Source organism: Cherax quadricarinatus, chromosome 89 (genome assembly GCF_038502225.1).
Source record: "Cherax quadricarinatus isolate ZL_2023a chromosome 89, ASM3850222v1, whole genome shotgun sequence".
NCBI classification, from domain to species: Eukaryota; Metazoa; Arthropoda; class Malacostraca; order Decapoda; family Parastacidae; genus Cherax; species Cherax quadricarinatus.
In genome coordinates this window covers 5,206,457-5,219,514 of record NC_091380.1, presented here as the reverse complement: position 1 = coordinate 5,219,514, position 13,058 = coordinate 5,206,457, and the positions used below count along the sequence as shown (strand labels likewise).

Here is a 13,058-nt window from a genome sequence, read left to right as displayed (position 1 = left end):
GCTCTATAATGCCAGTTACCCCTTCAATCCTGCCCCATCAACCTGCTCTATTATGCCAGAGTTACCCTTTCAATCCTGCCCCATCAACCTGCTCTGTTATGCCAGTTACCCCTTCAAACCTACCCCATCACCCAGCTCTATTATGCCAGAGTTACCCCTTCAATCCTGCCCCATCAACCTGCTCTATTATGCCAGTTACCCCTTCAATCCTGCCCCATCAACTTGCTCTATTATACCAGTTACCCCTTCAATCCTGCCCCATCAACCTGGTCTAGTATGCCAATTACCCCGTCAATCCTGCCCCATCAACCTGCTCTATTATGCGAGTTACCCCTTCAATCCTGCCCCATCAACCAGCTCTACTATGCCAGTTGCCCCTTCAATCCTGCCCCATCAACCTACTCTATTATGCCAGAGTTACCATTTCAATCCTGCCCCATCAACCTGCTCTATTATTCCAGTTACCCCTTCAATCCTGCCCCATCAACCTGCTCTAATATGCCAGTTACCCCTTCAATCTTGCCCCATCAACCTGCTCTATTATGCCAGAGTTACCCCTTCAATCTTGCCCCATCAACCTGCTCTATTATGCCAGTTACCCCTTCAATCCTGCCCCATCAACCTGCTCTATTATGCCAGTTACCCCTTCAATCCTGCCCCATCAACTTGCTCTATTATGCCAGTTACCCCTTCAATCCTACCCCATCAATCTGCTCTAATATGCCAGTTACCAATTCAATCCTGCCCCATCAACCTGCTCTATTATGCCAGTTACCCCTTCAATCCTGCTCCATCAACCTTCTCTATTATGCCAGAGTTACCCCTTCAATCTTGCCCCATCAACCTGCTCTATTATGCCAGTTACCCCTTCAATCCTGCTCCATCAACCTTCTCTATTATGCCAGTTACCCATTCAATCCTGCCCCATCAACCTGCTCTAATATTCCAATTACCCCTTCAATCCTGCCCTATCAACCTGCTCTATTATGCCAGTTTCCCCTACAATCGTGCCCATCAACCTGCTCTAATATGCCAGACTTACCCCTTCAATCCTGCTCCATCAACCTGCTCTAATATGCCAGAGTTACCCCTTCAATCCTGCCCCATCAACCTGCTCTATTACGCCAGTTACCCCTTCAATCCTGCCCTATCAACTTCCTCTATTATGCCAGTTACCCCTTCAATCCTGCACCATCAACCTGCTCTAATATACCAGTTACCCCTTCAATCCTGCCCCATCAACCTGCTCTAATATGCCAGTTACCCCTTCAATCCTGCCCCATCAACCTGCTCTATTATGCCAGTTACCCCTTCAATCCTGATCCATCAAAGTGCTCTATTATGCCAGAGTTACCCCTTCAATCCTGCCCCCATCAACCTGCTCTAATATGTCAGAGTTACCCCTACAATCCTGCCTCATCAACCTGCTCTAGTATACCAGTTACCCCTTCAATCCTGCCCCATCAACCCGCTCTATTATGCCAGAGTTACCCCTTCAATCCTGCCCCATCAACCCGCTCTAATATGCCAGAGTTACCCCTTCAATCCTGCCCCATCAACCTGCTCTAATATGCCAGTTACCCCTTCAATCCTGCCCCATCAACCTGCTCTAATATGCCAGTTACCCCTTCAATCCAGCCCCATCAACCTGCTCTATTATGCCAGTTACCCCTTCAATCCTGCCCCATCAACCCACTCTATTATGCCAGAGTTACCCCTTCAATCCTGCCCCATCAACCCGCTCTATTGTGCCAGTTACCCCTTTAATCCTGCCCCATCAACCCGCTCTACTATGCCAGAGTTACCCCTTCAATCCTGCCCCATCAACCCGCTCTATTATGCCAGTTACCCCTTCAATCCTGCCCCATCAACCCACTCTATTATGCCAGTTACCCCTTCAATCCTGCCCCATCAACCGGCGCTAGTATGCCAGTTACCCCTTCAATCCTGCCCCATCAACCCACTCTATTATGCCAGTTACCCCTTCAATCCTGCCCCATCAACCCACTCTATTATGCCAGTTACCCCTTCAATCCTGCCCCATCAACCCGCTCTATTATGCCAGTTACCCCTTCAATCCTGCCCCATCAACCCACTCTATTATGCCAGTTACCCCTTCAATCCTGCCCCATCAACCCACTCTATTATGCCAGTTACCCCTTCAATCCTGCCCCATCAACCCGCTCTATTATGCCAGTTACCCCTTCAATCCTGCCCCATCAACCCACTCTATTATGCCAGTTACCCCTTCAATCCTGCCCCATCAACCCACTCTATTATGCCAGTTACCCCTTCAATCCTGCCCCATCAACCCGCTCTATTATGCCAGTTACCCCTTCAATCCTGCCCCATCAACCCGCTCTATTATGCCAGTTACCCCTTCAATCCTGCCCCATCAACCCACTCTATTATGCCAGTTACCCCTTCAATCCTGCCCCATCAACCTGCTCTATTATGCCAGTTACCCCTTCAATCCTGCCCCATCAACCCACTCTATTATGCCAGTTACCCCTTCAATCCTGCCCCATCAACCCACTCTATTATGCCAGTTACCCCTTCAATCCTGCCCCATCAACTTGCTCTATTATGCCAGTTGCCCCTACAATCCTGCACCATCAATCTGCTCTAATATGCCAGTTACCCCTTCAATCCTACCCCATCAACCTGCTCTATTGTGCCAGTTACCTTCAATCCTGCCCCATCAACCTGTTCTAATATTCCAGAGTTACCCCTTCAATCCTGCTCCATCAACCTGCTCTAATATACCAGAGTTACCCCTTCAATCCTGCCCCATCAACCTGCTCTAATATGCCAGTTACCCCTTCAATCCTGCCCCATCAACCTGCTCTAATATGCCAGAGTTACCCATTCAATCCTGCCCTATCAACTTGCTCCATTATGCCAGTTACCCCTTCAATCCTGCCCCATCAACCTGCTCTCATATACCAGTTACCCCTTCAATCCTGCCCCATCAACTTGCTCTATTATGCCAGTTACCTTCAATCCTGCCCCATCAACCTGCTCTAATATGCCAGTTACCCCTTCAATCCTGCCCCATCAACCCGCTCTATTATGCCAGTTACCCCTTCAATCCAGCCCCATCAACCTGCTCTATTATGCCAGTTACCCCTTCAATCCTGCCCCATCAACCTGCTCTATTATGCCAGTTACCCCTTCAATCCTGCCCCATCAACCTGCTCTATTATGCCAGTTACCCCTTCAATCCTGCCCCATCAACCTGCTCTATTATGCCAGTTACCCCTTCAATCCTGCCCCATCAACCTGCTCTATTATGCCAGTTACCCCTTCAATCCTGCCCCATCAACCTGCTCTATTATGCCAGTTACCCCTTCAATCCTGCCCCATCAACCTGCTCTATTATGCCAGTTACCCCTTCAATCCTGCCCCATCAACCTGCTCTATTATGCCAGTTACCCCTTCAATCCTGCCCCATCAACCTGCTCTATTATGCCAGTTACCCCTTCAATCCTGCCCCATCAACCTGCTCTATTATGCCAGTTACCCCTTCAATCCTGCCCCATCAACCTGCTCTATTATGCCAGTTACCCCTTCAATCCTGCCCCATCAACCTGCTCTATTATGCCAGTTACCCCTTCAATCCTGCCCCATCAACCTGCTCTATTATGCCAGTTACCCCTTCAATCCTGCCCCATCAACCTGCTCTAATATGCCAGTTACCCCTTCAATCCTGCCCCATCAACCTGCTCTATTATGCCAGTTACCCCTTCAATCCAGCCCCATCAACCTGCTCTATTATGCCAGTTACCCCTTCAATCCTGCCCCATCAACCTGCTCTATTATGCCAGTTACCCCTTCAATCCTGCCCCATCAACCTGCTCTATTATGCCAGTTACCCATTCAATCCTGCCCCATCAACCCACTCTATTATGCCAGAGTTACCCCTTCAATCCTGCCCCATCAACCCGCTCTAATAATGTAATTATTATAAGATGTAATAATTAATATAATTATTAGATTATTAAGACAGTGTTTTATTAATTATATGAAGCACTAAGCCTGTATGGGTCATTAGAGGCCTGATGTTCCTATAAGCACGACACAGCCTATTCTGCTAGGCAGGCCACGACACCCTATAGACCTATCCTAATTACTAATTATCAATTAGTGCACTTCTACGTAATCCATTTTTTTGTATTTAAAGTCCCGTAGCTGGGTTGGTAGCGCACTTACCTCACACCCTGAGGTGCGTGGTTCGATCCCTGGTATGGGTGGAAACATTGGGGCGTGTTTACTGAAGGCAACTGCTGTCACTGTTCACCTAGCATTAAGTAGGTACCTGGGTGTTAGTTACTTTACACCTGCTGTCACTGTTCACCTAGCATTAAGTAGGTACATGGGTGTTATTCACCTTACACCTGCTGTCACTGTTCACCTAGCAGTAAGTAGGTACCTGGGTGTTAGTGGACTGGTGTGGGTCACATCCTGGGTGTTAGTGGACTGGTGTGGGTCACATCCTGGGTGTTAGTGGACTGGTGTGGGTCACATCCTGGGTGTTAGTGGACTGGTGTGGGTCACATCCTGGGTGTTAGTGGACTGGTGTGGGTCACATCCTGGGTGTTAGTGGACTGGTGTGGGTCACATCCTGGGTGTTAGTGGACTGATGTGGGTCACATCCTGGGTGTTAGTGGACTGGTGTGGGTCACATCCTGGGTGTTAGTGGACTGGTGTGGGTCACATCCTGGGTGTTAGTGGACTGGTGTGGGTCACATCCTGGGTGTTAGTGGACTGGTGTGGGTCACATCCTGGGTGTTAGTGGACCGGTGAGGGTCACATCCTGGGTGTTAATGGAGTGGTGTGGGTCACATTCTGGGTGTTAGTGGACTGGTGTGGGTCACATCCTGCGTGTTAGTGGACTGGTGTGGGTCACATCCTGGGTGTTAGTGGACTGGTGTGGGTCACATCCTGGGTGTTAGTGGACTGGTGTGGGTCACATCCTGGGTGTTAGTGGACTGGTGTTGGTCACATCCTGGGTGCTAGTGGACTGGTGTGGGTCGCATCCTGGGTGTTAGTGGACTGGTGTGGGTCGCATCCTGGGTGTTAGTGGACTGGTGTGGGTCACATCCTGGGACAAAACTGACATAATTTACGGGAAATGCTCAGCATAACAAGGGACTTTCTATATAGTAGTATGTCACTGATGTCAGCTATGGTCTGTATACCTTGTACATGTACTTGTATACCTTGTACATGTACTTGTATACCTTGTATATGTACTTGTATACCTTGTACATGTACTTGTATACCTTGTACATGTACTTGTATACCTTGTACATGTACTTGTATACCTTGTACATGTACTTGTATACCTTGTACATGTACTTGTATACCTTGTACATGTACTTGTATACCTTGTACATGTACTTGTATACCTTGTACATGTACTTGTATACCTTGTACATGTACTGGTATACCTTGTACATGTACTTGTATACCTTGTACATGTACTTGTATACCTTGTACATGTACTTGTATACCTTGTACATGTACTTGTATACCTTGTACATGTACTTGTATACCTTGTACATGTACTGGTATACCTTGTACATGTACTTGTATACCTTGTACATGTACTTGTATACCTTGTACATGTACTTGTATACCTTGTACATGTACTTGTATACCTTGTACATGTACTTGTATACCTTGTACATGTACTGGTATACCTTGTACATGTACTTGTATACCTTGTACATGTACTTGTATACCTTGTACATGTACTTGTATACCTTGTACATGTACTTGTATACCTTGTACATGTACTGGTATACCTTGTACATGTACTGGTATACCTTGTACATGTACTTGTATACCTTGTACATGTACTTGTATACCTTGTACATGTACTTGTATACCTTGTACATGTACTTGTATACCTTGTACATGTACTTGTATACCTTGTACATGTACTTGTATACCTTGTACATGTACTTGTATACCTTGTACATGTACTTGTATACCTTGTGCATGTACTTGTATACCTTGTACATGTACTTGTATACCTTGTACATGTACTGGTATACCTTGTACATGTACTGGTATACCTTGTACATGTACTTGTATACCTTGTACATGTACTTGTATACCTTGTACATGTACTTGTATACCTTGTACATGTACTGGTATACCTTGTACATGTACTGGTATACCTTGTACATGTACTTGTATACCTTGTACATGTACTTGTATACCTTGTACATGTACTGGTATACCTTGTACATGTACTGGTATACCTTGTACATGTACTGGTATACCTTGTACATGTACTGGTATACCTTGTACATGTACTTGTATACCTTGTACATGTACTGGTATACCTTGTACATGTACTGGTATACCTTGTACATGTACTGGTATACCTTGTATATGTACTGGTATACCTTGTACATGCACTGGTATACCTTGTACATGTACTGGTATACCTTGTACATGTACTGGTATACCTTGTATATGTACTGGTATACCTTGTACATGTACTGGTATACCTTGTACATGTACTGGTATACCTTGTACATATACTTGTATACCTTGTACATGTACTGGTATACCTTGTACATGTACTTGTATACCTTGTACATGTACTGGTATACCTTGTACATGTACTTGTATACCTTGTACATGTACTTGTATACCTTGTACATGTACTTGTATACCTTGTACATGTACTGGTATACCTTGTACATGTACTGGTATACCTTGTACATGTACTTGTATACCTTGTACATGTACTGGTATACCTTGTACATGTACTGGTATACCTTGTACATGTACTGGTATACCTTGTACATGTACTGGTATACCTTGTACATGTACTTGTATACCTTGTACATGTACTGGTATACCTTGTACATGTACTTGTATACCTTGTACATGTACTGGTATACCTTGTACATGTACTGGTATACCTTGTACATGTACTGGTATACCTTGTACATGTACTGGTATACCTTGTACATGTACTTGTATACCTTGTACATGTACTGGTATACCTTGTACATGTACTGGTATACCTTGTACATGTACTTGTATACCTTGTACATGTACTGGTATACCTTGTACATGTACACCTAAGAAAATACATCCTAATATTTCCAACCATACCGGGGGTCGAACCACGGACCTCAGCGTGTGAGCAGAGTACTCTACCAACCCAGCTACGGGACAAAAAAACCCGCACACGGGCGAAACGTAGATTTCGACCTCTCCACCTGACATTATCAGTAGTGATGTCGTAAGAGGCAGGACAAAAACAGTCTGTTTCTGCACTGTGTTTGTTGACACAAGTGTAACTTGTGTGGCATTTTACTGAGGCAACGTTTCGCCCTAAAGGAGCTTTGTTAAGCAAGATATTGCTAATTAATGCACATTTTACTCAGTCGTTTCTTTTTTCTAGATTTTCTTGCTCTCTCTCTCTCTCTCCCTGTGTCTTCTAGACTTTCTTGAGAGAGAGAGCGAGAGAGAGCGAGAGAGAGAGAGAGAGAGAGAGAGAGAGAGAGAGGCACAGTAACTGATACACTTGCAGTATTCTCGCTTATCATAGAGTTAATGGTAACCCACTAAGTAGCAATGCTAGTAGCAGCAGCAGTACAAGTAGCAGCGGCAGTAGCAACGGCAGCAGTAGCAACGGCAGCAGTAGCAACGGCAGCAGTAGCAACAGTAGCAGTAGCAACAGTAGCAACAGTAGCAGTAGCAGCAGTAGCAACAACAGCAGTAGCAACAGTAGCAACAGTAGCAGCAGCAGTAGCAACAGTAGCAGCAACAGCAGCAGTAGCAACGGCAGCAGTAGCAACAGTAGCAGTAGCAGCAGTAGCAACAACAGCAGTAGCAGTAGCAACAGTAGAAGTAGCAACAGTAGCAGCAACAGCAGCAGTAGCAACGGCAGCAGTAGCAACAGTAGCAGTAGCAGCAGTAGCAACAACAGCAGTAGCAGTAGCAACAGTAGCAACAGTAGCAGCAGCAGTAGCAGTAGCAGCAGTAGCAGCAACAGCAGCAACAGCAGCAGTAGCAACGGCAGCAGTAGCAACGGCAGCAGTAGCAACAGTAGCAGCAGTAGCAGTAGCAGCAGTAGCAACAGCAGTAGCAGTAGCAACAGTAGCAACAGTAGTAGCAGCAGTAGCAGTAGAAGCAGTAGCAGCAGTAGCAGCAGTAGCAACAGTAGCAGCAGTAGCAACAGTAGCAGTAGCAGCAGTAGCAACAGCAGTAGCAGTAGCAGCAGTAGCAACAGTAGCAACAGCAGTAGCAGTAGCAGTAGCAGCAGCAGCAGCAGCAGCAGCAGCAGTAGTAGCAGCAGTAGCAGTAGCAGTAGTAGCAGCAGCAGTAGCAGCAGTAGCAGTAGCAGCAGTAGCAGCAACAGCAGCAGTAGCAACGGCAGCAGTAGCAACAGTAGCAGTAGCAGCAGTAGCAGTAGCAGCAGTAGCAACAACAGCAGTAGCAGTAGCAACAGTAGCAGCAGCAGTAGCAGCAGCAGTAGCAACAGTAGCAGTAGCAGCAGTAGCAGCAACAGCAGCAGTAGCAACGGCAGCAGTAGCAACAGTAGCAGTAGCAACAGTAGCAACAGTAGCAGCAGCAGTAGCAACAGTAGCAGTAGCAGCAGTAGCAGCAACAGCAGCAGTAGCAACGGCAGCAGTAGCAACAGTAGCAGTAGCAGCAGTAGCAGCAGTAGCAACAGTAGCAGCAGCAGTAGCAACAGTAGCAGTAGCAGCAGTAGCAACAACAGCAGTAGCAACGGCAGCAGTAGCAACAGCAGCAACAGTAGCAACAACAGCAATAGCAACAACAGCAGTAGCAACAGCAGCAGTAGCAACGGCAGCAGTAGCAACAGCAGCAACAGTAGCAACAACAGCAGTAGCAACAGCAGCAGTAGCAACGGCAGCAGTAGCAACAGCAGCAACAGTAGCAACAACAGCAGTAGCAACAGCAGTAGTAGCAACAGTAGCAGTAGCAGCAGTAGCAGTAGCAGCAGTAGCAACAGTAGCAGCAGCAGTAGCAACAGTAGCAGCAGCAGTAGCAACAGTAGCAGTAGCAGCAGTAGCAACAACAGCAGTAGCAACAGCAGCAGTAGCAACGGCAGCAGTAGCAACAGCAGCAACAGTAGCAACAACAGCAATAGCAACAACAGCAGTAGCAACAGCAGCAGTAGCAACAGCAGCAACAGTAGCAACAGCAGCAACAGTAGCAACAACAGCAGTAGCAACAGCAGCAGTAGCAACAGTAGCAGTAGCAGCAGTAGCAACAACAGCAGTAGCAACAGTAGCAGTAGCAGTAGCAACAGTAGCAGTAGCAACAGTAGCAGTAGCAACAGTAGCAGCAACAGCAGCAGTAGCAACGGCAGCAGTAGCAGCAGTAGCAACAACAGCAGTAGCAGTAGCAACAGTAGAAGTAGCAACAGTAGCAGCAACAGCAGCAGTAGCAACGGCAGCAGTAGCAACAGTAGCAGTAGCAGCAGTAGCAACAACAGCAGTAGCAGTAGCAACAGTAGCAACAGTAGCAGCAGCAGTAGCAGTAGCAGCAGTAGCAGCAACAGCAGCAACAGCAGCAGTAGCAACGGCAGCAGTAGCAACAGTAGCAGTAGCAGCAGTAGCAGCAGTAGCAACAGCAGTAGCAGTAGCAACAGTAGCAACAGTAGCAGCAGCAGTAGCAGTAGCAGCAGTAGCAGCAACAGCAGCAGTAGCAACGGCAGCAGTAGCAACAGTAGCAGTAGCAGCAGTAGCAACAACAGCAGTAGCAGTAGCAACAGTAGCAGCAGCAGTAGCAACAGTAGCAGTAGCAGCAGTAGCAGCAACAGCAGCAGTAGCAACGGCAGCAGTAGCAACAGTAGCAGTAGCAACAGTAGCAGCAGCAGTAGCAACAGTAGCAGTAGCAGCAGTAGCAGCAACAGCAGCAGTAGCAACGGCAGCAGTAGCAACAGTAGCAGTAGCAGCAGTAGCAGTAGCAGCAGTAGCAACAACAGCAGTAGCAGTAGCAACAGTAGCAGCAGCAGTAGCAGCAGCAGTAGCAACAGTAGCAGTAGCAGCAGTAGCAGCAACAGCAGCAGTAGCAACGGCAGCAGTAGCAACAGTAGCAGTAGCAACAGTAGCAACAGTAGCAGCAGCAGTAGCAACAGTAGCAGTAGCAGCAGTAGCAGCAACAGCAGCAGTAGCAACGGCAGCAGTAGCAACAGTAGCAGTAGCAGCAGTAGCAGCAGTAGCAGCAGTAGCAACAGCAGTAGCAGTAGCAACAGTAGCAGCAGCAGTAGCAACAGTAGCAGTAGCAGCAGTAGCAACAACAGCAGTAGCAACGGCAGCAGTAGCAACAGCAGCAACAGTAGCAACAACAGCAATAGCAACAACAGCAGTAGCAACAGCAGCAGTAGCAACGGCAGCAGTAGCAACAGCAGCAACAGTAGCAACAACAGCAGTAGCAACAGCAGCAGTAGCAACGGCAGCAGTAGCAACAGCAGCAACAGTAGCAACAACAGCAGTAGCAACAGCAGTAGTAGCAACAGTAGCAGTAGCAGCAGTAGCAGTAGCAACAGTAGCAACAACAGCAGTAGCAGTAGCAACAGTAGCAGCAGCAGTAGCAACAGTAGCAGTAGCAGTAGCAACAGTAGCAGTAGCAGCAGTAGCAACAACAGCAGTAGCAGTAGCAACAGTAGCAGCAGCAGTAGCAACAGTAGCAGTAGCAGCAGTAGCAACAACAGCAGTAGCAGTAGCAACAGTAGCAGTAGCAGCAGTAGCAACAACAGCAGTAGCAGTAGCAACAGTAGCAGTAGCAGAAGTAGCAACAGTAGCAGCAGCAGTAGCAACAGTAGCAGTAGCAGCAGTAGCAACAACAGCAGTAGAAAAAACAGCAGTAGCAACAACAGCAGTAGCAACAACAGCAGTAGCAACAGCAGCAGTAGCAACGGCAGCAGTAGCAACAGCAGCAACAGTAGCAACAACAGCAGTAGCAACAGCAGCAGTAGCAACAGTAGCAGTAGCAGCAGTAGCAGTAGCAGCAGTAGCAACAACAGCAGTAGCAACAGTAGCAGTAGCAACAGTAGCAGTAGCAGCAGTAGCAACAGTAGCAGCAGTAGCAACAGTAGCAGTAGCAGCAGTAGCAGCAGTAGCAACAGTAGCAGTAGCAGCAGTATCAACAGCACAGCATCACTCACATCTACCTTTCCATCTCAGGTGGAGCGGGATGCTGCTTACAGATCACTGGCATTAAAGCTCCTAGACTCGTCCTCACTGGGGAGCGTGTCCACCTGTCGTGCTCCTTCAGACTTGATGGCGACACACTCTACTCTCTCACCTGGTGGAAAGACGACAAGATCTTCTACAGATTTATTCCCAAGAGCAGCCCACCAGGTGCTGTCTTCCCTCTACCTGGCATCACTGTTGATGTGAGTCCTGACATCACCAGTAGAGTTCCTGCAATCTCAATTATTCTTTTCCCAGGGTCACCACTTCTCATAGAAGTGTGTATATGTGTGTGTGTGTACTCACCTAGTTGAGGTTGCAGGGGTCGAGTCCAAGCTCCTGGTCCCGCCTCTTCACTGGTCGCTACTAGGTCACTCTCCCTGAGCCGTGAGCTTTATCATATCTCTGCTTAAAGCTATGTATGGATCCTGCTTCCACTACATCGCTTCCCAAACTATTCCACTTACTGACTACTCTGTCACTATGTGTGTGTGTGTGTGTGTGTGTGTACTCACCTAATTGTGGTCGATTCATAGCTCTTGGCCCTGCCACTTCACTGGTCACTGCTAGGTCACTCCCTGCTCAGTGAGCTTTATCATACCTCGTGTGTAATAACTGCGAACGAGCGATAAAAGATACAAAATAACCACAGGATGGGTTAACTGATAGTTCTGGACCTTTCTTGTTACCATCAATACATCACGTTGAAGAAATGAGAAGTAAGTCCCGGCAATTCGTTTCCCTGAACGAATCTGCAAGCTCCTGAGAATGTGATTGCAACACGAAAGGCCTAGAGCTATCTCCCCCTGTGGTTATTTTGTGCGTATGTGCGAGCGAGAGAGAGAGAGAGAGAGAGAGAGAGAATCTTCTTTCTCCTACAGGAGAGAATCTCCAGCCTACATCAGGTGACACTATCACAGGTAGACCACCGCGCCTCGGGGAAGCTGCGCTGCGAAGTCCTGGGTGACTCGCCTAACTTTGAACAAGACACCATGGACTCTAACATCACCGTCATAGGTTAGTTCCTGTCACCAGACCGTTCTAAAAGTCCGACTGAGAAGTCCTCACTAGTTTCAACTTGTATGTGCAAATGGATGTACTTGCAACCGTAATTTACAAAGAGGTGGAAGGGTAAGCCAGTAGAAGTCCTCCGTTAGATGACCAAAAGCCTGTTGGGCCATCATATAACACCCACGTCAGGAAGCACTTGTCCTGTTTCCTGACAAAACTGGCCTAACCTTAGTCCTAGAATAATTAACTACTCCCTCAAATATTAACTACATGTATGTAGGTGAATGGTTCAGAGAACCGACATGTTGATAAATTAGACACATGTGCAACTCTTGGGTATCTTTATTGAGGAAACGTTTCGCCACACAGTGGCTTCATCAGTCCATTCTACTCAAGATTGATGGACTGAACACATCGACTCAAGGTTGAGGGACTGATTACCTCATTCTCCTCCTGTTCTTCAAGTTTCTCCTATGTATGGACTGATGAAGCCACTGTGTGGCGAAACGTTTCCTCAATAAAGATACCCAAGAGTTGCACATGTGTCTAATTTATTAACTACATGTAATAACACTGATCAACACCCCAGGGCAAAACTTTTCACCCCTCGCAGTTTCATTACTCCCAAAAAACCCGCTCGGGGAGAAACGTTCCCTTTAATACATATCCAGGACCGTACATATAGACTACACACAAGCATTCAGTCACTGCCTTATTAATCTAAAGACAGGTTTAAAACCGGCTGAAATGCCCTAGGTATTAACAGGCTTCCTGCCTGTTAATACCTAAATGTCATCCATCTTGGTATAGGCACTCTGTCATCCTGAAATATCTTTAATCTTTAATGGC

General features: G+C 47.1%; 1 protein-coding gene across 1 annotated transcript in view; it reads left to right on the top strand.

Moving 5' to 3' along the window:
* The window catches only part of LOC128697298 (uncharacterized), a 35,448-nt gene that overhangs the window by 9,106 nt on the left and 13,284 nt on the right, over nt 1-13,058 (top strand). The window contains exons 2-3 of the mRNA XM_070104035.1: nt 11,190-11,401; nt 12,080-12,215. Coding sequence (XP_069960136.1) covers nt 11,190-11,401; nt 12,080-12,215 — 348 coding nt within the window. The remainder of the gene's footprint in view (nt 1-11,189; nt 11,402-12,079; nt 12,216-13,058) is intronic.